Here is a 22,398-nt window from a genome sequence, read left to right as displayed (position 1 = left end):
GAGGCGGAGGGGCTCCAGGAGCGCCCCACCCTGCAGGGGGCGGCCACTTGGGGGGGTGGGGGCCTGACCTCACAATGGGGGCTCTTGCACTGGGAGCTAAGCATTCAGAGAGCCTGAAGCAAAAGGGACCTTCCAACACTATTCCTATTCATGCCAGCATTTCCTAACCTCTTCTGGCAATTCAGCACCCTGTGACTCCCACCTCCGCACATGGAAACTCTGAGCAGGTCTTCTCAACAGTCTAGAAGATGCTGGGCTAACCCAGAGACCCACCTAGCGCCTGACACAACTTCTTGTCAACATGACGCCACTGGGAATGAAGGAAGCATTCTGGCTGGGCCAGGGCAGCTCGGCACTCGAGAAGCCCATCTTTCCGGTGGTGTAGGAGAGGCGGGAGGCAGCCGGGGCAGAATAGCTGAACACACAGCTGCCTGTTATTCAGAGGCCTTTGTAAACACCAGGAGCAGCAGAGCTCTGCAGGCCCAGGCTGACACTAAAGCAGATCTTGGAAGGAGGAGGCTGGGCCCACGGGCGGGGCAGCCACACGTGAGCAGGAACACGTGAACTCAGGAAGCTGTCCCACTCCCCCCACCGCCACATACTCAGAAGATGCACTCCAAGGCTTGCACGATGTTCATGACCCACAGATACAACTTGAGTGTGAAATATTTATACTGCAATAAATCACCTGAAAGATAATATATTTTATTAAAACTCATCCAATAAATCTATATCTATAAAAACAAATCAGAAATCCTCAACTATTAACTTATCAGATACTAGCTTTTAGAATACCTATTCTTAGGGGCTTCCCTATAGCTCAGACGGTAAAGAATCTGCTTGCAGTGCAAGTGACCTTGGTTTGATCCCTGGGTCAGGAAGATCCCAGGGAAAAAGGAATGACAATCCACTCCAGTCTTCTTGCCTGGAGACTCCATGGACAGAGGAGCCTGGTGGGCCACAGTTCATGGGGTCACAGAGTTGGACACGACTGAGCGACTAACACTACACTATACTACTACTGCTGCTATTCTTAAAACAATGAAGAAAACACAAATAAGCAGGAAACAGTTACACACACAGGCTTCTCTGGTGGCTCAGTGGCAAAGAATCCATCAGCCAATGCAGGTAACGAGCCTAGGGTCGGGAAGATCCCCTGGAGAAGGGAATGGCTACCCACTCCAGGATTCTTGCCTGGAGACCTCCAAGGACAGAGAAGCCTGGTGGGCTACAGTCCAGGGGGTCGCAGAGTCAGACATGACTTAGAGACTCAACAACATAACAATTCACACACAACAATTCATCCAAGACCGACGTTTAAGAACTCATTTCAACAGAGAGACCAGGGACAGCCCATCTTCGGAGGAGACCACGGCATCACCAGATGAAGGGAGCAGCCTGCAGACCTCAGAGCTGAACTGTCCCGGACAGCAGGGTGCAGCCAGTCCTCCATAAGCCTGCCCCACCCCCACCCACCACGTCAGAGGGGATGAACCCCACAGTTCGAGGCGGGGAGGGGCGAGTTCTTTAGGTCCTCTGGGGCCAACAGCCCAGAGCCCCTGTGTGAAGAGGGAGACGCACAAGTACCCTCCTCCTCTCACTCGGTCTGTTTTCTCTTCTAAGGACTCAGGATGTTCCTGCAGCATTCCATCAACCTCACAAGTTTCTAAAGCCCAAGAAGATGAGGTCTAAAATTGGATTGAAAACAGCGTCCTGGCTGGAGTCAGTGGCCTGAGCAGCTTCTCTCCTCTGGCCTCTGGGAGATAGTCGGCCAGGCCAGGCAGGCATCAGCCACAGGCAGGGAGACCTCCAGGAGAGACCCTCACCAGATAGAGCCCAGGCTGCTCTGAGCAAGCACTGCACACACGTCTGCTCCGGGGGAGCAAGGCTGCCCGGCAGGAATGCTTCTGCAACCTTCAGAAACCAGCTTTCAGATTCCAACGTCAGAAAAGGATTCTCCCCTTAGGAACCAACCACCAAACTGAGGAGGAACTGCCATGTATAGCTTCCAAAGCAAAGGCCGTGGGGCTGGGAGCAGGTGCAGAGCTGAGGCACACTGGAAGCCCTCCGGCCAGCCCTCCTCCACCAGCAGTCTGTGCACAGCGTCTGCAGGCAGTGACCCACCATACGGGCCAGCTGATTTTCAAGGAGAAAATGACAGCAGTTTAAACACTTTTTATCTACAACTTCTTCCATACAAGTCAGACAGTATTTTGGGTCTGCGAACCAGACGGTCACTGTGGCAATGACTGAGCTCTGCAGCTGCAGCGCAAATGCAGCCACAGACGTGTGACTGATGCGGGATGGCTGGGTTCAATAAAACTATTCACCAAAACAAGCAGAGCCGAGTCAGCCCATGGGCCATGCTAAGCTCAGCCCTGGTCTTTGAGGCCACAGGCTTCGGCCTATCCCCAGGATGACAAGTCCCACCAAGGCACTAAAGACCTCAAGGGTTTCAGGGAAACCTCAATGTTTCAACCCCACTTGGAAAGCCAAAGCAGCATGTCCACCAAGCACAGCGGGGCTCCTCCCACAAGCCAGGAGGTGTGGAGAGGAGCAGCTGGGGAGGCGAGACTAGATGCTGGGAAAGGTCTCCCTGAGGCCACAACTCAAGGAATGCCGTTGGGGGCTACCAGGTAGTAGGCGCCATCATCCACCACACCCTCCTCCTCCACACACCGACCACCGCATCGTCCTGCCACCCCGCTCTCCAGCATGCTTCTGACCTGCACTTCTTCTCCCTGCAGATGAGGTGAAAACCAAAGCCGCAAAGCCCACCTCGCATCGTGCTAAGCATTTTAACAGCCAACCCAGATTGGAGCTCAAGCCCCGGGCACCTCCCAGTGATTCGGCCCCAAGTCAGCATTATAGCCCAGAAAGGCCTCCTTCCTTTCAACTTTTATAAAAAACTTTTTACAGAGTTATATTTCAGGCTTTTTACTTATATTAAAGTTCTGTGTGCATATGTCTGTGTATTATGCATTCTGTCATTTTCAGCAAGGAAGTCTCTACTGTACTCCCGAAGAAACCCCGTCTCCAAGGCCCACCTGGAGAAGACGGCAGAGAGCAGTCCAGGGGCCCCGACACTGGGAGAACCAAGAAGAAACCACATATGTAAACACGTGCTACTGACCTGTGCTGTGCGCCGGGCCCTGCCGCTGCACCCACAAAAGCTGTGGTGCCACGTGCCGACGGTGAGATCACTGAGAAGTGGATGATGGAACGCTCCCCTACCATGTTAACAACCTCAAGCCCCTCAGCCACAAGGCAAATGTAGCGAGCTCCTGTTTTGACCTTAGAAGCCTTTGTTCTTACAAGAAACAGTCTACTGAATCCTGAGCATGGTGCTGTGTTCTTATGATTAACCCATTTTGATGTCTTATAAATTATATATCTAACAGAAGACTTCCTGATGCTAAAGGAATTATAATTTATCCTTGAAACATTACAAATGAGCCACTGCTTTTTCCCACATGGCTCCTTCGTCAAACTCTAGTGTCATCCTTGGAAATCCTGAGTCCACCCAAAGAAATGAGTAAAACGGAATCAGAACACTGTCAGGGGCATACACAGTTCTGTGTGGACATAAAAGGAGCAATTATGGGCTGCGAAGGCAGTCTTGCGCTAATCAAAATGTGAATCAACTGACCACACAATTGAGCTTAAATTTAAGATTCTGTTAGCCCCAACTGGGGAGCACAAGAGCAACACCCCTGGTTCCAGGGACAGCGCCAACCACCAAAAGGCCATACAACACAAGAGCACAGGAAACCACCTTCCCATGGCCAAAGAAGACAGTAAAGATGAAGCCTCCCTTTCCCCCTGCACTAGGGCTGACACGGTGCAAACGGGGAACGCTGTGCAGCACCTCGCTGCCCCCACCAGCACCCCAGCAGACAAGGGTCCACCCAGTGTCAGCCAATCCCCGTACCTCTGCTGGGTCGGAACTACTGCCACTGGCAAACTACTGCGGCTGACGCTGGACCCCCATGTGGAGGGACTCGCGAGCCACTGGCCTTTGCAGACAGTGTCTGTGCAGTCGTGCTCGGCACGCGCCTGGAGAGGCACGAGCATCTGCCCCAGGTGCCAGTCCCCAGAGCAAAACGCGGCTCCAATCTCCCAACGACACCCCAGCACAGGGCGGGAAGGAACTGTCGTAAAAAACCTGTTACATAAAAGAGAAACAAGTAGCCCAGTTAGAACCTTAAGTTCTCACTAACCAATACAGTCGCGCTTGCTGGAGGTGGCCTCGGAGCGGCATCTGAGACTCAGCACTACTGCCTCTGGGCTGGCTCAGCCTGCTGCGGGCCTGTCCTGAGACGCACGCACGCCCTCCGGTCCGAACGACACAGCTGACCCCAGATGGTGCCGGGCGCTCCCAGGAGTCAGGACCACCCCAGTGAGGACTGCCACCTGACAGGATTTAGTCTCTGCAGGAAAAATGAGGCCAAGCGTCATGAGCCTCCGGTTTGGGCGCGTGGCCAAACCTGTCTTTCGCAGCATCTCTCCTGTGCCAGCCAGCCCCTCCCTGGGGAAGGGCCCCCGGAACGTGCAGTGACCCGCCCATCCCCCCCGAGCTCGCACCACCAGGGCTGGGCCTCTACCTCAGAGACGAGCCCTGGAGCACACACCCAAGCCCATTCCCCGGCCCCAGCTCTGCAAAGCTGCTCCTCAGAACCTCCGGCCTCCCCAAGGGGCCACCTCTGGTGCCATGGAGCTCCCTGCAATGATGCCAAGCCCAGACCCTGGCCCTGGCCCCAGACCCCAACACCCCATGACTCTGGCAAGCGCACGTTCTCCTCTGGCCTCAGAAGCCCCATCTGGATCGTGTTCTGGCATGCTCCAGGTCAGCACTCCATAGCTGCCGGAGACGTCAGGACGGGACGCGGCCCCTGGACCGAGCTGGCACAAAAGCAGGGTCCCCCACAGGTCAGAGACGGGCCTGTTATTGAGAAACGCAGACAGCGCCCCTTCACAGTGCTGGCATCAAGGAGCTGTGCAGAGCAAACAGTGCGTCACCAGGCAGCTTTCCTTTACTCTGCTGCACACAAAACGCAACTACAGAGCAACAGTTTTTATTTAAAAACATGAGGATTTTTGTGGAAAATCTGCCCCTTATTGTCATTAAAATAAACTGTTGTGATGTACTAAAGCTTCACTGTCTTCTCCTAACTCTTTGTCACTAGAAGGATGTAAAATGACTCTTAAACCAGAAGAAACATCCCCACTCTGTCAGAGTTGTCACCTACACAGATGACAGAGAAACTGTAAAACCCGATGCTGAGGCACTGAACCCCCGACCTCAGGAGCCCCCAGTCTGCGATTCGGGATGGAGTGGGGCCCGCCACGCCAGACCTGACCCATCAAGCCAGTGCAGCTGCTGCTGAGTTTGGCCTGTCTACCTCTCAGGTGCTTTCTGAACAATTTCTCATCAAAAGACCAGTTTCAGAATAAAAAATAACCTGAGAAGAATGAAGTGAAGTTCCCAAAAGCTTTCAGGAAATCAGAATAACCTTTCCTGTCTCTGGTCTCCCTTCAATCCAGTCCATCCATCACAGCTCCTGCTCCTCCTCCTCCTTGTCCAGATCCTCGTCAGCCATGCAGCCCTCAGACTCCTCTTCCTCCCGGGCCAAGAGTTTCTTAAAAACTTCAAACTCCTCAGCAGAAGAAACCGCTGTTCTGGCCAGAAACTCAGCTTCGGAAACTCTGAGGATGTCCTTAAGTAAAGGGCTGGGGACCTGGGTCTGCCCCTTCTTGTCAGGGGTCTGGTACCGGCCCAGTCGCTCCAAGAACGCGTGCCTCTGCTTGGTCTTAATCATGGAGTACTGCAGGAAGTCCGTCTTCACAATGTCCACGTGTTTAATCCCCATCCTGAAATAGGCATACTGGAAACACAGACGTGGTTAGGAAGGCAGCTGCAGAAAGCCTGCTAGGTTCCTAAAGCACAGATAACTGCAACTGTCCAAAAGCACCTGGGGAAACCTGACTAGTCAACAATGGCAGGGCACTATGATCCCCCACATCCGCATGATGGCCAACAGCTTTCAAAGCATTTTCAAATTTATATCAAGAAAAACACAGCAAAAAATAAAGGGCAGGAAAGAGAAATTAAGTTCTATTTTTCTTCATGAGGTAAGAAAAATTGGGAGCATGAAAAAAATAGGTAAACAATTCAGAAATCATCTAGGATCTGACCTAAGCCATCAAAATTATTACCAAAAACTTTAGAGCAACCTTCATACTTACATTTCTAAGATCAACATGCAAAACAGATTCGAAAAATAGAAAGGTTCTAGCTACTTTTAAATTAGGTATTTCAAGCAAAGGCCTCATATGAACTCTAAGAATGGGCCTGAGTCATCCATTATTAATGGCAGAAAAGTCGCAAAAGATCTTTTACCTGTAGCAAAGAAGACTCAAAACTGAATTCTCTGGCGGTGTGAGCCAAGAGGGTCTAATCTTGACCTTGTCCGCTTGCCCAAGTGAGTCAGCTGATCCTGACTACACTGGAAACCTGGTGCTACCCATCACACCACCAGTCAGTCTTACCTGAAATTTGTACTCCAGCTCACCAGGGTCCTCCCGAATAACATATGGGCACCTGTGCAAAATCTCAGTGACTTGCTTTACAGTGAAAAGGCACTTCTCCTTAAGGACCCCAACGATGACTTCAATGTCCCGCTGACGCATGGTAAAAATTTCAGGGCAACAGTAAAGCACCCTCTTTAATTTCCCTGAAGATCATTAAAAAGGGGAAGTACAGCATTTTAGGATATTCCAGAAACCCAAGGGGCCAACCACACCTAAATCAAGCCAGAATTTAAAAAACAAACAAGGATCCTCTCCTCCACAGGAGTGCCAGGTTCAGATGTCTTCCCAGGAGCATTGTGGAAACAGAAGGGGCCAGAATGACTTGACTCCCCAGTGACGCCCTCTCATGTCTCAGACTCCCCAGCCCCCCCCTCGGGAAGGCCTCTTTCTGGCCTCCCAGCTGAAAGGCACCTGCTTCATATGCTAGGCCCCCTCTTGCCCCCCTCGCCCAGAGAAGACTCTCACAGAGATTTACTGGAGAAGTCAGACAGGAGGGTGAGACGGCAGCCTCCCCCACACTGGGGCTCTGGGTTCATGTTCCCTCCTGCGATAAAACAGTCCTTGACACATTCACAACCAACATCTTAAGACCCAGGAGCCGGAACGCAGTGAAAAGCGGTTCCACAACAATAATGTAATGGTAACAGTAAGAATCCTGACGCAGCACCACAGAGACTGGTTCCAGGTCAGCAGGGTGATCCCAGGCCTGACCCACACTAAGGCACTTCTGAGGGACAGAGGCTCTATCAGTCACTGCACTAGGAAAATCAGCGTAAACTGAGACTCTTCCAGGCAAACTGGGGCATGTAACCTTCCTGCACATAACTGAGTAAAACTCAGTACCTACAAACCACTTAAATGAACTTAAATCTCCCTAACAGTTGAGTCAATGTCTTGATAAAACATACTCAAGAATGAATTTCAGGAGTTTAGTGTTTATCTTTGCAGCTTAAGGTCACGCTGAGCTTGCTAATTTATAATGCAGGCACATAAGGTATTAGGGTTCCCCAGGTGTTGCTAGTGGTAAAGAACCCACCTGCCAATGCAGGAGACTTAAAAGAGATGTGGGTTCAATCCCTGGGTCGGGAAGATCCCCTGGAGCGGGAAATGGCAACCCCCTCCAGTACTCTTGCCTGGAAAATCCCATGGACAAAGGAGCCTGGTGGGCTACAGTCCGTGGGGTCGCAAACAGGCGGACACGACTGAGTGACTGAGCACAAGGATGGTGTTAAGCTGAGCCTTTCAGACGACACCGTAACAGGCAATCTGTTCACAGAAACACACACCACTACCTTTGGCTCATCTTCGAGAGAAGACAAGGAAGCCTGGAGAGACCCTCTGAAATCTGGATTCCCAATCTTTTCTCCCCTTTCCCCATCCCCAACAATATTTTACCAACAAAAGACAAGAATGAACAAAACAGTGGAATTCCTCTGATGAAAGTGGGTAGGGGTCCCTGGAGATCCTCATGAGCCCCTACCCTCCTCCTCCAGAAAAGCCCATAAAGAGACCCAACGGGACTTCCCTGGTGGTACAGTGGATTTTAAAAATCTGCCTGCCAATGCAGGGGACACAAGTTCAAATTTGGGAAGATCCCACATGCCTGTGCGCCCCAACCCCTGAGGCGGCGTGCTGCAGTGGCTGAAGCCTGTGCACCTGCAACAGAGCGTGTGCTCTGACACGAGAGAGGCCACTGCGACGAGAGGCCTGCGCTCTGCGGCCACAGAGCAGTCCCCGGAGCAACGGACACCCAGGGCGGTCAGAACTAACCCTAATTAACTTAAAAAAGAGAGAGATCCAGTGACCTTCTAGGGTTTGGGGGAGTGAATCCAGTGGGGTGGGGATGGTGGCTGGGGAACGGCCACTCCACCTGTGTCCCAGGAATCTGGGAAGATTTCACGTTTCCCATTAAATGGAGACACCTGACTGGAATCCAAGCCTTTACGGGGAACTCTAAGTCTCTGGCTTCATATCACAGAGACACAAAGCACTAAAGCCTACCCCAAGTCAATTTAAGCATCAAAGGGCACATACATACACATGAGCCAACGCCACATGTTGACGTGTGCTGGGCCCACACCACGTGCCCACCACTGCTCTAGATGCCAGAGCCCCACAGTGAACACACCAGACAACAGTCCGGGTGGGTCACTCAGCTCCCCCCTCCCTCCTGGAAGGCCCTCTGCAGAAGTCACTCTGCATCCTCACCTCTAAGCCAAATCACACATTCCTCTCAAGGACTTTTCCCCCCACAGAAACCTCCTCAATCCTCCTCACCCGGCTATTCAGTCTCCAGCTCTGAGTCCTCAGCACTACGTATAAAATCCCCACCACCTCATACCTTCTCCAAGGCCTAGCTTTCGCAGGTAACTGGAGCGCTTCTTCACTTGCATCACAGGCAGTTTCAGTAACTGAGGACTCTTCTTCAGAGCCACACAAACAGGCTCTGGATTCAAACCCAAAAGTATTAATTCTGAAATGATGTCCAGCATCTGTTGAGGGTGGGTACCTGGCTGTATGCTGAGCAGTTCATTAACATGGACATCACTAAATCCCATGTCCAGGAGGGAACTGACAAACTTCTCCTGCAACACAGGAGTTCTCTGCTCCTCACGGAGGCGCTGAATCAGCCCTGTTCTGTGCTCTGGTTTCTGCGCACATTTTTGGGGTTCAACAAAGGATGACTCCTCAAGGCCCCCTCCATTGGAGACTGTCATTAGTTTACGCAACAAAAAAGCAGTCGTCCTTTTCTGTCCTCCAGGCTGAGGAGCCTGCCTAGTGAGGAGGGCCCAGGTAAGAGGGGTGAGGTGGTGCCAATCAAAGACCTGTAAGACACAAAGGGAATGAACTTCTCATCACACCAACTCAACGGACACCACAGGATTTCTGAGTCAGGGTCTTCAGCTCCTTGGTCCCACACAACCGTAAATTTTTATAAGCAATCTGCAAAGTCATAACTAAAGTTTAAAAGCCTACAGAGAAAGAAGTTCATGTACAGAGAGCAGTTTGCAGAAGCACAGATTTACTTCTGCTGCTATAACTGAGGGGACAGGGACAAGGAGGGGTTGGGAGAACAATTTCAAGGCCACCAGGTAAAGCATGCCTTGAGGGGTGGGGGGTCCTCTACCTGTTCAGTGCCTGGGGGGGGGGCGCTACAAAGTTAGCTGAGAGATTAACGAGAAGAAAAAAGTTTATTTATATGCGTATGTTGATTCAGGAAAGAGGTAGCTCCCTAAATGACTAGAGTCGGGGGCAAATGGGGGAGGAAGGTTTCCAGGGGAAGAGCAAACAGGAGCCCAGAAAGTCTGTGACGATGTTGATGTTGATACAACGGGTCGTCCCTCTTTCTTTTTCCTTCAAGGCGGTAAAACTCCCCAGGAGAAAGGCTCTATGGCGCCCTCACTCCAGGAAGGCTCTGCTCTTAGTCAGATAAGGGCCGCTCCAAGCAGGCTTCTTTCAGTCTCTGCTGAATCTCAAACGTCTTTCGTTTAAAATCATTTCTGTGCCACCTCTGGGGTCCGAATCGGTACCCACAGCTGAAAACTTATCTCGTACGAGTCTCCGGATTCACCTAGCTGCATTCACTCCACAAACGGAATGCCGTTAGCCTGTCAGCAAACCGTCAGGACTATTCCCGTTCAGCTCAGACCTCGCAGGCGTCAGGCCGGCGCGCCGCGTGCCACGGCCTCCCCAGCGCCCTCGGCCGCCGCGCCCCGGCCCTCAGCCAAGCCCGCCCGCTCGGAGCGCCCGGCTCCCCCGGCGCCCCGCCTGTGGTCCGGCCGGCAGCCCGGCGGCGGCGGCGCGGGGTCGAGGGGCCAGAGCCGCACCGGCGCGGCGGCGAGCGCGGAGGCCGGGACGCCGCGGCGCGCACTCCCCCGCGACCCGCCGGGGGCCGCGGCGGAGCCTCACCTGCCGACCCAGCGCCGCCATGGCGCGGACGCCGCGACGCCGCCGGAAACCTCGGCCCCGCAGCCCCGCCCCCCGCGTCGGCGCTTCCGGCCGCGCGGGCGCTCTCCGCCGGGGTCCGCCGCCGGAAGCACGCCGCGGCCCCGCCCCCCGCGCTTCCGGCCGCCGCCGCCGGAAGCCTCGGCCCCGCAGCCCCGCCCCCCGCGTCGGCGCTTCCGGCCGCCCCCGCGCCAGCGCGGCGCGAGGCACGCGGTTCCGCGCGGGCGCTCTCCGCCGGGGTCCGGCCGCCGCGCCGTGGGCTCCCGGGCCGCGGCCTCCCGGCTTCGCGCCCGCTCTGCCCGGATTCCCGCTTTCCGGGGCTCCCGGCCGGCGCAACAAACGAACAGCCCCGTCCCACACGCTCGCTTCCCATGAGAGAAAACTGAAACCTCGGCTCGAACCGGCCGCCCCCGGTCCAGCAGTAACCTCCCCGGAGAGAGTCGGCTAAGGCAGAGACTGGCGGTCTGAGAAAAATGGAATCGTCCCAGGTGAAGTTAAGATTCGATGTGGAATCTGTTTCCAGCAAGAATATTAGCCTCGAGTTGAAATGAGAATGGAGTGACCACCAGGTTCCAAACGGCGCCTGGTGGCCGCTGGGGACCTGGTCGCAGCGCCGCTCCGCACTTCTGGAAGTTGGAACTGTGCCAGACCCGGGGACGCCCCCGCCTTTGCAGAGCAGCACCTGCCAGGAGCAGCCTTATGGCCTCAGGAGCTCCCTTACAGCTAGCTGCGCAGCCATCTGACTGCAGCCCGTCCTTTGTTGACGAGCACCCTGCCTTCTTGCCAGCTCCAATTATAATTCTTGATAAAAACACACATTCTAGAGGTGTTTAAACTGTCCAAAGGAACTCCAGAAGTCTACGGTTTTTCTTTTAAAAAGTTCCTCCCAACTTAGATGTGTGGCTTCCTTCTGGGATGAAATTGTTGCAGCCTAATTTGCATTTATTCTTAAATTTTGGATATAGACCTGTAATCGTTCAGGTATAGAAACTGGGCATCTTTCAAAAGGGGATAGTGGTGAAAAAGAACAAAAGAGTGTATTTTCTCGGCTGCCTAAATTCCATCAGTTTTAAGTCCAAACCTTAATTTGTAAGCACTTCTTGTTTTATCTACTTGTTTCTGAACTGAGGAAAAGGACTAGATTTTTGCATGGATACAGTTTATAGAGTACCTGCTCTGGGCCAGGCACCAGACTGGATGCTAAAAAGTATCTTTTCACAAAAGGATTATATCAGAGAAGAGGAACGTTATACACCATGTGGAACTCAAGAAATGGTTGTTTCTGTTGATTTGCTTGTTTACCCTGATTTTCTGCTTGAAATATGCAGCCGTCAGCACTGCAAAACAAATCACGTTAATGCTTTTACACCCAAAGTCTAAGAACATCCTTGTATGCCTCCCTGGAAGGAGTCACAGAACCTAAATAGGTGTCGAGGTCTAGAAACACTAGTGGCTGGCGTGCAGGGATCACTCCAGAAAGTTGGCAGCAACGTCAGTGCTCTGAGAAAGCCTTGCTGTTTGGAATCTTACCTGTAATGTGGGGAGGAAAATTTTTCAGCATCTGCCTCAAAACTTTTCTGCCTGGGTTCTTTCTGCAGAGAACACTCTCAAAGTGTTAGGACTTTCCTCTGCCAACAAATCAGGTGAGTTATAATTATTTTTCTTAAACAGAAGTAACAGTTCTTAGAGACCTAGAACTTTGCATTTTCAGCCCATTGCATACCTGTCTGAAAAAAGCATTCTGTAACTTCTGTATTATAAGCATCATGGAAACTACAAAGGAAAATATTTGGGTTTTTTTTAACCTTTGAAGAGTTCTTAGAACACCATAAGACTGATTTGATTCTGAAGAGTAAATGTCACTAACTTACTACAGACTTTAAAAAATAGACTTCTAAAAGTCCTGCCTTTACTGTCCCTGCTGGACAGAGGAAGGGCCCTCGTCATTCTCTTGAGACGTCAGAGAGACTCAGGCAGCACTTCCTAAAGGGAAGGGATGGTGACATCCTATATCCCAGAAGTTGAGAATAAAACGAACTGTCATCAAGACAGCGGCATGCTTCCTGAAGGAACACTGGAAACTGGGTGCGAGATCACGCCAGAGGCAGGCTGGCCCTGAGCATCTTCTTGGTCCTCTGGGCAGGAGCCTCGGCCCAGCAGTGAGGACACAGTGGGAAAGAGGCACTGGGGCCTCGGGTTTGGTTCTGTTTTCTTCCTGTGATCTGAGCAGGGGAAAAATGAAAGGTTTCCTTCTGACCCCAACCTTTCCCTTCCCTCCAAAACAGATACAAAATAGAGGCTGAATTTCAGATTAGGGTGGATTGAAGCCTATAGGGGAGGAGTTATCTGAGCGTGTGAGAGCTGCACTGGGTCCTGAGCAGGACTGGGAGAGGACACCCAGGGCCCGACACCCCCACACAGTCACAGGGGGCTCCCTGGGGCCGGACGCCCCCACACAGTCACAGGGGGCTCCCTGGGGCCGGACGCCCCCACACAGTCACAGGGGGCTGCCTGGGGCCGGACGCCCCGACACAGTCACAGGGGGCTGCCTGGGGCCGGACGCCCCGACACAGTCACAGGGGGCTGCCTGGGGCCGGACGCCCCGACACAGTCACAGGGGGCTGCCTGGGGCCGGACGCCCCCACACAGTCACAGGGGGCTCCCTGGGGCCGGACGCCCCCACATAGTCATGGAGTGCGGGAGACACGCCCCCACATAGTCATGGGTTGGGGACCCCTGGGGCCGGACGCCCCCACAGAGTCACGAGTGGGAGGTCCCTGGGGCTGGATACCTCTGCATAGTCATGGGGTGCTGAGGCGCTGGGAGGGGTCGGGGTGGACAGCAAAGCAGAGACAGATGGTGGGCCAGCCCTGCTGAGCTCTGCACAAGGAGAAGGGGAATGGCTGACACACCATGCCCTCTAGTCTCCTTAGACTGGGCAAGCTTCAGAGACTTGCTGGGCACCCCCTCAGGAGGGACCCCCAGCTGACCACGGCGGAACCTCTCCAGCTGTGGCACGCGGAGACGCACAAATGGAAAGATAAGGGACTGAAGTGCTTCCTGTGCCAGCACTGCAGAAGAATTCTCATGGTCCAGGTCAGCGTAATTGTTTACTAATAAAACTGCTGTAATTTGGAAAATGTTCAAGGAAATAAACAAACAGTTTGGTCATTTGGTTCTCCACACTCCCTGTGTCAGACAAGCATACACCCAGTCAGAGGAAACAGAAACGCAGGCGCGTATACAAAAGTACAAAGAGAATTGAAACCCTCTCATATGCCATTTGGAAATTCACAAATGAAAAGCCCTTTAATAGTACAAAATTCAAACACTTGAATGTTTTTCAAGGCCGTGAAAAAAAATGAATTCCATGTCTATTTTGCAAATCTAAAATAGATCAGCATCACTGGCTTTCGTTCTAACAGATGAGTTGTTAGAAAGTGAACTAGGCCTAATTCCTGAGCACTTACTCTCTGAATGGAAGGGGCCTGAGAATGCCATGCCTCCCTAACCGAGTGCCAGAGAGCAGCAGGGAGCCTGGTCAGCCGACACTCTGGATCCTGCCCTACTGCACGAGGGCCGGTGTGGCTCCGGGGCCCAAGCCGCAGCACTCAGGCTCCTTCCGTCCAGCTCCAGACCGACGGTGGACAGAGCTGTGCTCTCTGAAGGGAGAGAGAGGTAGGCTGTGTCAGCTGCCCGTGACAGCGTTCTGAAACCCTTGGCTTCCATCTGGAGGCATTCTGAAGAACAGAAGGCACCAGAGGAACCCTGCAGAACCCACCTGACATCACCAGAGACTCGCCGGACCCCGCCACTGCTGGAGCTGCACATCCAGAGACACAGGCACACAGGGCCGCCGCTGCCCACCGCGGGCCCCGGACACACAGGGCCGCTGCCGCCCACCGTGGGCCCCGGACGCCCAGGGCCGCCGCCGCCCACCGCGGGCCCAGGCTCTCTCATCCTCTGCCCTTCTCCTCCACTTCCGCCTGCTCTGACCATCGCCAGCCGCACTTTGCAAACCCTCTCCCTAGCCCTCCACCTCATCTGTGGGTTCGTCCTTGTCATGGGCTCCCATGGGCATTCACCCACCTTCTAAGACCCCCGGGGGTGTTCAGGGCCTCTGGAGTCCAGTTCAGAGGCAGCAGGCTAGCCCTGGGCCCTCACCTTGATGTCCAGGGCAGCGCGGAGGAGGGAGTGCCCCGTCCCCCATACCCAGGGAGCAGCCAGGACCCCCTCACCCCGTGATGCATGGGCTGCGCCGCTCACCTGACTTGTTTACCCGACACACCTCCTCCCAGGTGTAGTCTGCCAGGTTCACAGGCTGTGTCACCCAGGGGTCTGTCACCAGCTTCTCCAAGGTGGTGCGCTGCTCGGGCACAGGCTGCAGCAGCCCAGACATGAGGTTCATGAGGTCTGAGGACGGAAAGGCGTGTGGTCAGAGGGCTGGCAGTGGCCCAGGCTGGGGGTGGGTGGCACGCACTGCGCGAGTGCAGGGCTGGGCTGAGTGGACAGGAAATGGCCCGGACCGCCACTTCCGACCAGCACCGCGGGGCTTCTGGAAGGCGGGGTCCCCAGCTATGCTTTGGGAAGGGCTGCGGGAGGTGTGTGTGGCCCCTGACATGAAAGCTTAGCGCTGGAGCTCCCACGCCACTCATGATACCAGCGAACGGTAGCCCTAATGTGGGCTGCTCTCCGGGGCTCTGGGGACACAGAGCCGTGGACATGGGGATCGTGTGACGGGCAGGGAGGGAAGTGGCCAGCTGCGGAGCCCTGGTCTCTCCCCATAGGCAGGGAGCACAGGTGCTGAGAAGAGCCACACCCTTGAATCTGGATCTGGTTCCCATTTTCTTTAACAGTGTGGGTGTCACCTCAACCGGGGCCACTCCAGACCTCAGTGCCCGGGTGAGTGTCCTGAGATCCCAAGGGGCAGAATTCGGAGCAGCCCACTCCCACTCCCCCGTGGGTGGAGCAGCCCCTGAAGGTGCAGCAGCCCCCCAAGCCCCACCCCAGGGTAGAGTAGCCCACTCCCACCCTCTGAGGGTGGGGCAGCCCCTGAAGGTGCAGCAGCTCCCCAAAGTGGATCAGCCCCCCAAGCTCCGCCCAAGAGTGGAGCAGCCCACTCCCACCGCCCCCCCCCGAGGGTGGAGCAGCCCCGCCACGGTGGGGCAGACCCGGAAGGTGCAGCAGCAGGCTGCAAGAGCCCCACTATCACGGGGACCCAGAACGTTAGGAAAGCTCTACAGTTCTTCCAGGCCGCTCTAGACTGAACTGGCCGCCCCCCGCAGATTCCCAGTGTGATATTAGGAAGTGGGGCCTTTGGGAGGTGCAGAGAGTCAGATGCAGTTGTGCGCCCCCTCCACCCCGCAGAATCAGTGCCCTTATCGGCAGAGGCAGCAGAGGGCCTGCTCTCCCTGTCTCGGCTGCGTGAGGACACAGCAAGAGGCAGCTGTCCACCAGCCAGCATCCGCCAGCACCCTGACCTCGGGATCTCCGCCTCCAAACTATGAGAAATCAATGACGGTGCTGTAAACCCCAGCCTGTGATGGGCGCGCATGGCAGCCCGAGCGGACTCAGACTCGGGCCTCCAACCTGAGCGAAGAACCCAGGTACAGGCCTGACGCCTGAGGGCGCCTGTCACCTCGCCACCCGTGACGATCAATGATTACTCTGGGATCACGTGGCGACTGGAAGACCTCAGAACCCCGGAGCTGGTCTGGCTCCCTGGAGCCCCTCCAGGCGTGGGTCTGAGGGGCCATCCAGGGCCGCCGGCATGGGTCAGCACTGCAGATGCAAGCCACTCTCGTAGCTCTGCGGGGAGCCAGCTCACAGGAGCTCCAGGAGGGACAGAACCCTGGTTCCACACGAGTGGCTGGAGGGGTCAAGTCCATCCTGCCCCTCCCCCACAGCCATGCTCAGAGGCTGGTAGTGTGTCCCTCAGAAAACAGCCCCTCCGGTCCAAACTTCCCTAAGATCAGTCATGACATCAAAGTCAGCTCCAAATCGCCATTGCGTTCAGATCGAAGTCTGAGAGGAACGGAAGAGAGAGCGAACTGGCTGTGCCTGTGTGGGTAATGGCGTGCGCAGCTCAGATGGGAGCCAGCCCAGGACATCCGCCCATGCGAGCTCACCTCCCGAGACCAGGTATGGGGGTTTTATCGTGGCCTCCACGGTCTCCTCCAGCTCACAGAAGGGATTTTCCTCGAAGACCAGCGTATACAGGGTGACCCCCATGGACCACATCTCCAGCTCCGGGCCCCGGTACCTGCCGGAGGAAGAGGAGGCACTCGGGGCGTTGGGCCAGCCCCGCATGAGAGCCAGGACCCTGCACAGCACCCAAGAGCAACTCCCAGCGAGATGCACCACACTCCTTGACCATATCCGTCCCCCACCAGGCGCCCGCCACCAACTGGGGATAAGATGACAAGCAGAGGCCCACTCGGCAGCTGAGAGACCAAGTCAGCAGGTGGCGGGGGGCGGAGCACAGTGTCCCCCGGGGCTTCCCGGAGGAGGAGGAGGGAAAACCTGGGAGTGCAGGCAGTGTGCAGGCCCCCAGGGACCTGGGGAGCCATGGCGGATTCAGGGCAGGGCGGCCTGCCCTTCAGAGAAGACCTGAAAGAGCCCGAGGTGAGACTGGCACAGGCGAGCCTCTCTAAGGATGAAGCAAGCCCACAGCAGCGGGAGGGCGGAGTCCAGGCAGCCGCCAGCTGGAGGAGCGGCCTCGGGGATGGCACCCCTGGGGTGCTCTTCATTCTATTCTGTGCTTACAGATCCCCTCCTCCCAGCTACTGTTCCTGCGCTCTGAGACGCCGGCGCTCTGCCAGTCGAATGCCCACAGCAAACCAGCAGGGTGAATCCACCTTTGTCCTGCACAGAGGGCCAGGCCCCATGCTACCAGCATGCTTGGTTCCTCAGGTCTGGAGCTGTGGGTGGGGGCAGGGGCAACCTGGTCCCCGGAGCCCTGGGGAGCAGCTGTGTTCATCAGACAGGAGTGCAGACGCGGTGGTTGAGGGAGCTGGTGAGCAGAGGCCCAAGAGGAGCCCTATGCCTTCCAGGGGCCACAGAGGGCCGGGGACACCAGGAGGCAGGAGCCAAGGGGCAGGGGGGCTGGGAGGCAATCATGAGGACAGACCTCAGGGAAGTAAGAGGAGAGAAAATGCCAGAACAAGAAAATCAGACTTCAGTAGAAAGAGACTTCAAGGATTCTGGAGGCCAAGGAGAAAACTCCAATAGAGCAGAGCCAGGGTCAGCACACCTGCTGCAAAGCACCGGTGACTAACGTAGGCTGGGGCTGCATGGCCTCTGGACACTAATCCTCTCCATCATGGCTGCACAAAAGCAGCCACAGACACCCGTGAGCCCACAGGCATGGTCCTGGGCCAACAGGATTGTCCTTAACGACAGCAGTGGGGGCCAATCTTCCACCCAGGGACGGGACGATGTGGAAACAAGGAAAGATGCATGCAGAACCCACGGTGAAGGTCCTGGATGCTCTAACCACAAGCCTGCCTGGGAGACACGTCAGAGTCTCCAGAGGACGTGTTAAAGAGGTACAGTGAAACACCCGCAGTCAGACCTGCCTGGAGCTCAGCTCACACGGGTAAAGACCAGTTCGATCACATGTGGACAAGACAGAAATCTACGCATTCGGGGCGGAAACACTGAGCACCGTTTCCATGCTCAGTGGAGCCCCACAACCCCTGAGCTTCGTCTCGTCCTTCCCTCTCCTGAGCTCCTTGAGACCGGGCCCCGCCCTGACCAGGCCCCCAGCACAGAGATGGAAACCCGGCCCACGCCTACAGGACCCGCTTCTTATCTCCAAGAGCAGGGGCCTTGCCCCACGCCCAGCTGACGCAGAGGCGAGCCAGTCGGCAACAACACTGCCAACAGCAGTGGGCCCGCTCCAGCACAGGTCCTCGGCATTCGTGCTTCATGTCTCACGCAGCCAGCCCAGCCACACATCACTGGTCTAGACTGCGAGCACTGGCAGCAAAAGAAACAAACCAACTAAAACACCCTCTTCATTCCTGTGAAGAGCCCCAAATTTGGGGACCCTCTGTCTTCTCTTGATTTGTGATTATATTGAACTCCAAACACAAAAGGTGAGAAGACAGTCTAATGAACCCCCGTGCCCAGGGTCTTCCCTTGACTGAGCCTCCTGCTGCTGCCCACTGGCCTCCCAAAGCACACTTTGTCACTCGGCACCCTCATCGCAGAGGCACAACCTGGAGCCGCTTCCCTCTGGCACGCGGAAGGTGTGAGCACAGGCTGCCTGCCCGGGACACCTACGGGTTCCCCATGAGGACCTCAGGCGCGCAGTACTCGATCGTCCCGCAGAAGGTGTAGAAGAGCTTGCCCCGCTCCAGGTAGGCGGCCGAGCCGAAGTCGATGAGCTTGATGGAGAAGTCCTCGGCGATGACGATGTTCTCGTCCTTGATGTCCCGGTGCAGGATGCTCTCGGAGCGCAGGTACACCACCGCCGACACCAGCTGCAACAGGGGCCACGGGCGTTGGTTAAAAGGTGACCCAAGGAGAACGTGCATTTAAATTGAGGATTAACAAGAGAAAAAGATAAAGCAACAACAAAGAGGAAAAAACCTTCTCTAACTGATAACCACAGTTTATTGTGATTCACTCAGTCAAAAGCTTTGGCACAGTCAATGAAGCAGAAATAGATGTTTTTCTGGAACTCTCTTGCTTTTTCCATGATCCAGCGGATGTTGGCAATTTGATCTCTGGTGCCTCTGCCTTTTCTAAAACCTGCTTGGACAACTGGGAGTTCACGGTTCACATATTGCTGAAGCCTGGCTTGGAGAATTTTGAGCATGACTTTACTAGCCTGTGAGATGAGTGCAATTGTGCGGTAGTTTGAGCATTCTTTGGCATTGCCTTTCTTTGTGATTGGAATGAAAACTGACCTTTTCCAGTCCTGTAGCCACTACTGAGTTTTCCAAATTTGCTGGCATATTGAGTGTAGCACTTACACAGCATCATCTTTCAGGATTTGAAATAGCTCAACTGGAATTCCATCACCTCCACTAGCTTTGTTCATAGTGATGCTAAGGCCCATTTGACTTCACATTCCAAGATGTCTGGCTCTAGGTGAGTGATCACTCCATCGTGATTATCTTGGTTGTGAAGATCTTTTCTGTACAGTTCTTCTGTGTATTCTTGCCACCTCTTCTTAATATCTTCTGCTTCTGTTAGGTCCATACCATTTCTGTCCTTTATCGAGCCCATCTTTGCATGAAATATTCCCTTGATATCTCTAATTTTCTTGAAGAGATCTCTTGTTTTTCCTATTCTGTTGTTTTCCTCTATTTCTTTGCATTGATCGCTGAGGAAAGCTTTCTTATCTCTCCTTGCTATTCCTTAGAACTCTGCATTCAGATGCTTATATCTTTCCTTTTCTCCTTTGCTTTTCACGTCTCTTCTTTTCACAGCTATTTGTAAGGCCTCTTCAGACAGCCATTTTGCTTTTTTGCATTTCTTTTCCATGGGGATGGTCTTGGTCCCTGTCTCCTGTACAATGTCACGAACCTCATGGCATCTGGTCCCATCACTTCATGGGAAATAGATGGGGAAACAGTGGAAACAGTGTCAGACTTTATTTTTGGGGGCTCCAAAATCACTGCGGACGCTGATTGCAGCCATGAAATTAAAAGACACTTACTCCTTGGAAGGAAAGTTATGACCAACCTAGATAGTATATTAAAAAGCAGAGACATTACTTTGCCAACAAAGGTCCGTCTAGTCAAGGCTATGATTTTTCCCGTGGTCATGTATGGATGTGAGAGTTGGACTGTGAAGAAAGCTGATCGCCGAAGAATTGATGCTTTTGAACTGTGGTGTTGGAGAAGACTCTTGAGAGTCCCTTGGACTGCAAGGAGATCCAACCAGTCCATTCTAAAGGAGATCAGTCCTGGGTATTCATTGGAAGGACTGATGCTAAAGCTGAAACTGCAATACTTTGGCCACCTCATGTGACGAGTTGACTCACTGGAAAAGACTCTGATGCTGGGAGGGATTGGGGGCGGGAGGAGAAGGGGACGACAGAGAATGAGATGGCTAGATGGCATCACCAACTCAATGGACATGAGTTTGAGTGAACTCCGGGAGTTGGACAGGGAGGCCTGGCGTGCTGTGATTCATGGGGTCGCAGAGAGTCGGACACGACTGAGCGACTGCACTGAACTGAACTGATAACCAGCTGATGGCAGGTCAGACTCTGGATGCTGGAGGAACGCTGCAGGTAGGCTCCCTGAGGCGGCGCACCCACAAGGCAGCACAAGGGCCTTTAACCTCATCATCGTTACCACTGTTGTGATAAGGACACTGAACACAAGGCTTCAGAGAAAGAAAGAAAGTGAAGGCGCTGAGTGAAGCCGACTCTTTGTGACCCCATGGACTGTAGCCTGCCAGGCTCCTCCATCCCTGGGATTCTCCAGGCAAGGATACTGGAGTGGGTTGCCACGCCCTCCTCCAGGGGATCTTCCCGATCCAGGGATCAAACCCGGGTCTCCCCCGTTGCAGGCACTCTTTACCATTTGAGCCACCAGGCCTGCCCCTCAGGAACACTAGGGGCAGCATCAGCTAGAGGGATGGCGGGCGTGGCAGCTCTCTAGGACCCACTCACCTGTGCCTGTGCCCTTCTAGGAACGCCCCAGATGAACACACAGTTTCTAAGGTCTTGGTCTGTGTGCCCCCAGTGACCTCCCTGCCAGACATTCACTCACCCCACAACAGGCAGAACGATCATCTAGGGAGGAAAGACAGACGGCAGCAGAAGCCGCAGGACACGTGGTGGCCGCTTGAATGAGCGTGGGCTGGGTTGTGTGGGCAGTGGCCCAGGAGAAGGCCCAGAGGGGCACTGATTTCCCCAGAACTCATCGGGCAACTCGAGCAAGGCTGGGAGCAGAAGCCCAGTCTCCAGGCTGCAACTTCCAGGCTCTGGCAGCTTCTCAAAGAGCAGCGCAGAGCAGAGCTGTGCTTTCCCCAATGCGTGCGGCCTTCCAGTGGTGTGGCCTCAAAGGAACTCCCCGGGAAACGGGCCAAGCTCGTCAGTCTCCACTGTCTCCACTGCAAGAGGGTAGTTACTAGGATGTACCCGCTGCCTGACCGCACTGCACGTGTGGTGAGGGGGATCAACAGCAGCAGCATCTCAGTGAAGTTTAAGTAAAACTGTTAAGACTTCTGACCCCACATATAACCTGGACACCAGCTGTACCGATCAGCAGAGTGATTTCACAGACATAGGCATTCAATCGTTAGAGACAAATTTTACATTTACAAATGCATATCTTTGGGTCAGAAGCAACAGTTAATGGCAGACAAACTAAGCTAAATTAATTAACTTTAAATAAATAAAGAGGGCGTCTCCGATGGCTCACCAGAAGAATCTGCCTGCAATGCAGGAGACACAGGTTCAATCTCTGGGTTGGAAAGATTCCCTGGAGAAGGAAATGGCAACCCACTCCAGTATTCCTGCCTTAAAAATCCCAGGGACAGAGGAGCCTGGTGGGCTACAGTCCAGTTGGTCGCAAAGACTGCAGCTGCTGCTGCTAAGTCACTTCAGTCATGTCCGACTCTGTGTGACCCCATAGACGGCAGCCCACCAGACTCCCCCGTCCCTGGGATTCCCCAGGCAAGAACACTGGAGTGCGTTGCCATTTCCTTCTCCAGTGCATGAAAGTGAAAAGTGAAAGTGAAGTCACTCATTTGTGTCAGACTCGTAGCGACCCCATGGACTGCAGCCCACCAGGCTCCTCCGTCCATGGGGTTTTCCAGGCAAGAATACTGGAGTGGGGTGCCAGTGCCTTCTCTGGTCGCAAAGACTAAGCAAGAGCAAAAGTAAGAGTTGTATTG

General features: G+C 54.4%; 3 protein-coding genes across 14 annotated transcripts in view; 1 reads left to right on the top strand and 2 right to left on the bottom strand.

The window, feature by feature from the left end:
• Nucleotides 1-2,965, top strand: part of SNED1 (sushi, nidogen and EGF like domains 1) — a 76,124-nt gene extending 73,159 nt beyond the window's left edge. For 3 of the 9 annotated variants that reach the window (XM_055403723.2, XM_055403717.2, XM_055403722.2), the window contains one exon: nucleotides 1,624-2,965. The gene's annotated coding sequence lies outside the window, so the exon portion shown is untranslated. Of the gene's footprint in view, nucleotides 1-157; nucleotides 1,465-1,623 lie in introns of those variants that run through there. The other 6 variants (XM_055403726.2, XM_055403721.2, XM_055403724.2 and 3 more) reach the window with 3 other exon arrangements.
• A 1,630-nt stretch (nucleotides 2,966-4,595) lies between these two features.
• On the bottom strand, nucleotides 4,596-10,585 carry MTERF4 (mitochondrial transcription termination factor 4). Its single transcript, XM_055403729.2, has 4 exons — nucleotides 10,501-10,585; nucleotides 8,933-9,416; nucleotides 6,550-6,734; nucleotides 4,596-5,885 (listed from the first exon to the last, which is right to left on the bottom strand). The coding sequence occupies exons 1-4, from the start codon at nucleotides 10,519-10,521 to the stop codon at nucleotides 5,553-5,555; spliced, it is 1,023 nt and encodes a 340-aa protein (XP_055259704.1). The 5' UTR covers nucleotides 10,522-10,585; the 3' UTR covers nucleotides 4,596-5,552.
• A 3,264-nt stretch (nucleotides 10,586-13,849) lies between these two features.
• Nucleotides 13,850-22,398, bottom strand: part of PASK (PAS domain containing serine/threonine kinase) — a 34,571-nt gene continuing 26,022 nt past the window's right edge. For 3 of the 4 annotated variants that reach the window (XM_055401739.2, XM_055401742.2, XM_055401740.2), the window contains exons 15-18: nucleotides 18,823-19,022; nucleotides 16,665-16,798; nucleotides 14,803-14,949; nucleotides 13,850-14,198 (exon numbers count right to left, since the gene is read on the bottom strand). In XM_055401739.2, coding sequence (XP_055257714.2) covers nucleotides 14,044-14,198; nucleotides 14,803-14,949; nucleotides 16,665-16,798; nucleotides 18,823-19,022 — 636 coding nt within the window. In that variant the 3' untranslated portion in view covers nucleotides 13,850-14,043. The remainder of the gene's footprint in view (nucleotides 14,199-14,802; nucleotides 14,950-16,664; nucleotides 16,799-18,822; nucleotides 19,023-22,398) is intronic. The other variant, XM_055401743.2, reaches the window with a different exon arrangement.

This window comes from Moschus berezovskii, chromosome 4 (genome assembly GCF_049115385.1).
Source record: "Moschus berezovskii isolate FMDL1 chromosome 4, NW_MosBer_1.0, whole genome shotgun sequence".
NCBI lineage: Eukaryota > Metazoa > Chordata > Mammalia > Artiodactyla > Moschidae > Moschus > Moschus berezovskii.
This window is presented reverse-complemented; position numbering and strand designations above follow the sequence as displayed.

Excerpts from the sequence above, each read along its gene's own strand:
- MTERF4 (XM_055403729.2), bottom strand. The coding sequence starts at position 10,521 with ATGGCGGCGCTGGGTCGGCAG. Across the intron at positions 6,735-8,932 it reads AAAGCTAGGCCTTGGAGAAG|GGAAATTAAAGAGGGTGCTT; the intron begins GTATGAGGTGGT and ends AATGATCTTCAG. Across the intron at positions 5,886-6,549 it reads AGCTGGAGTACAAATTTCAG|TATGCCTATTTCAGGATGGG; the intron begins GTAAGACTGACT and ends CTGTGTTTCCAG.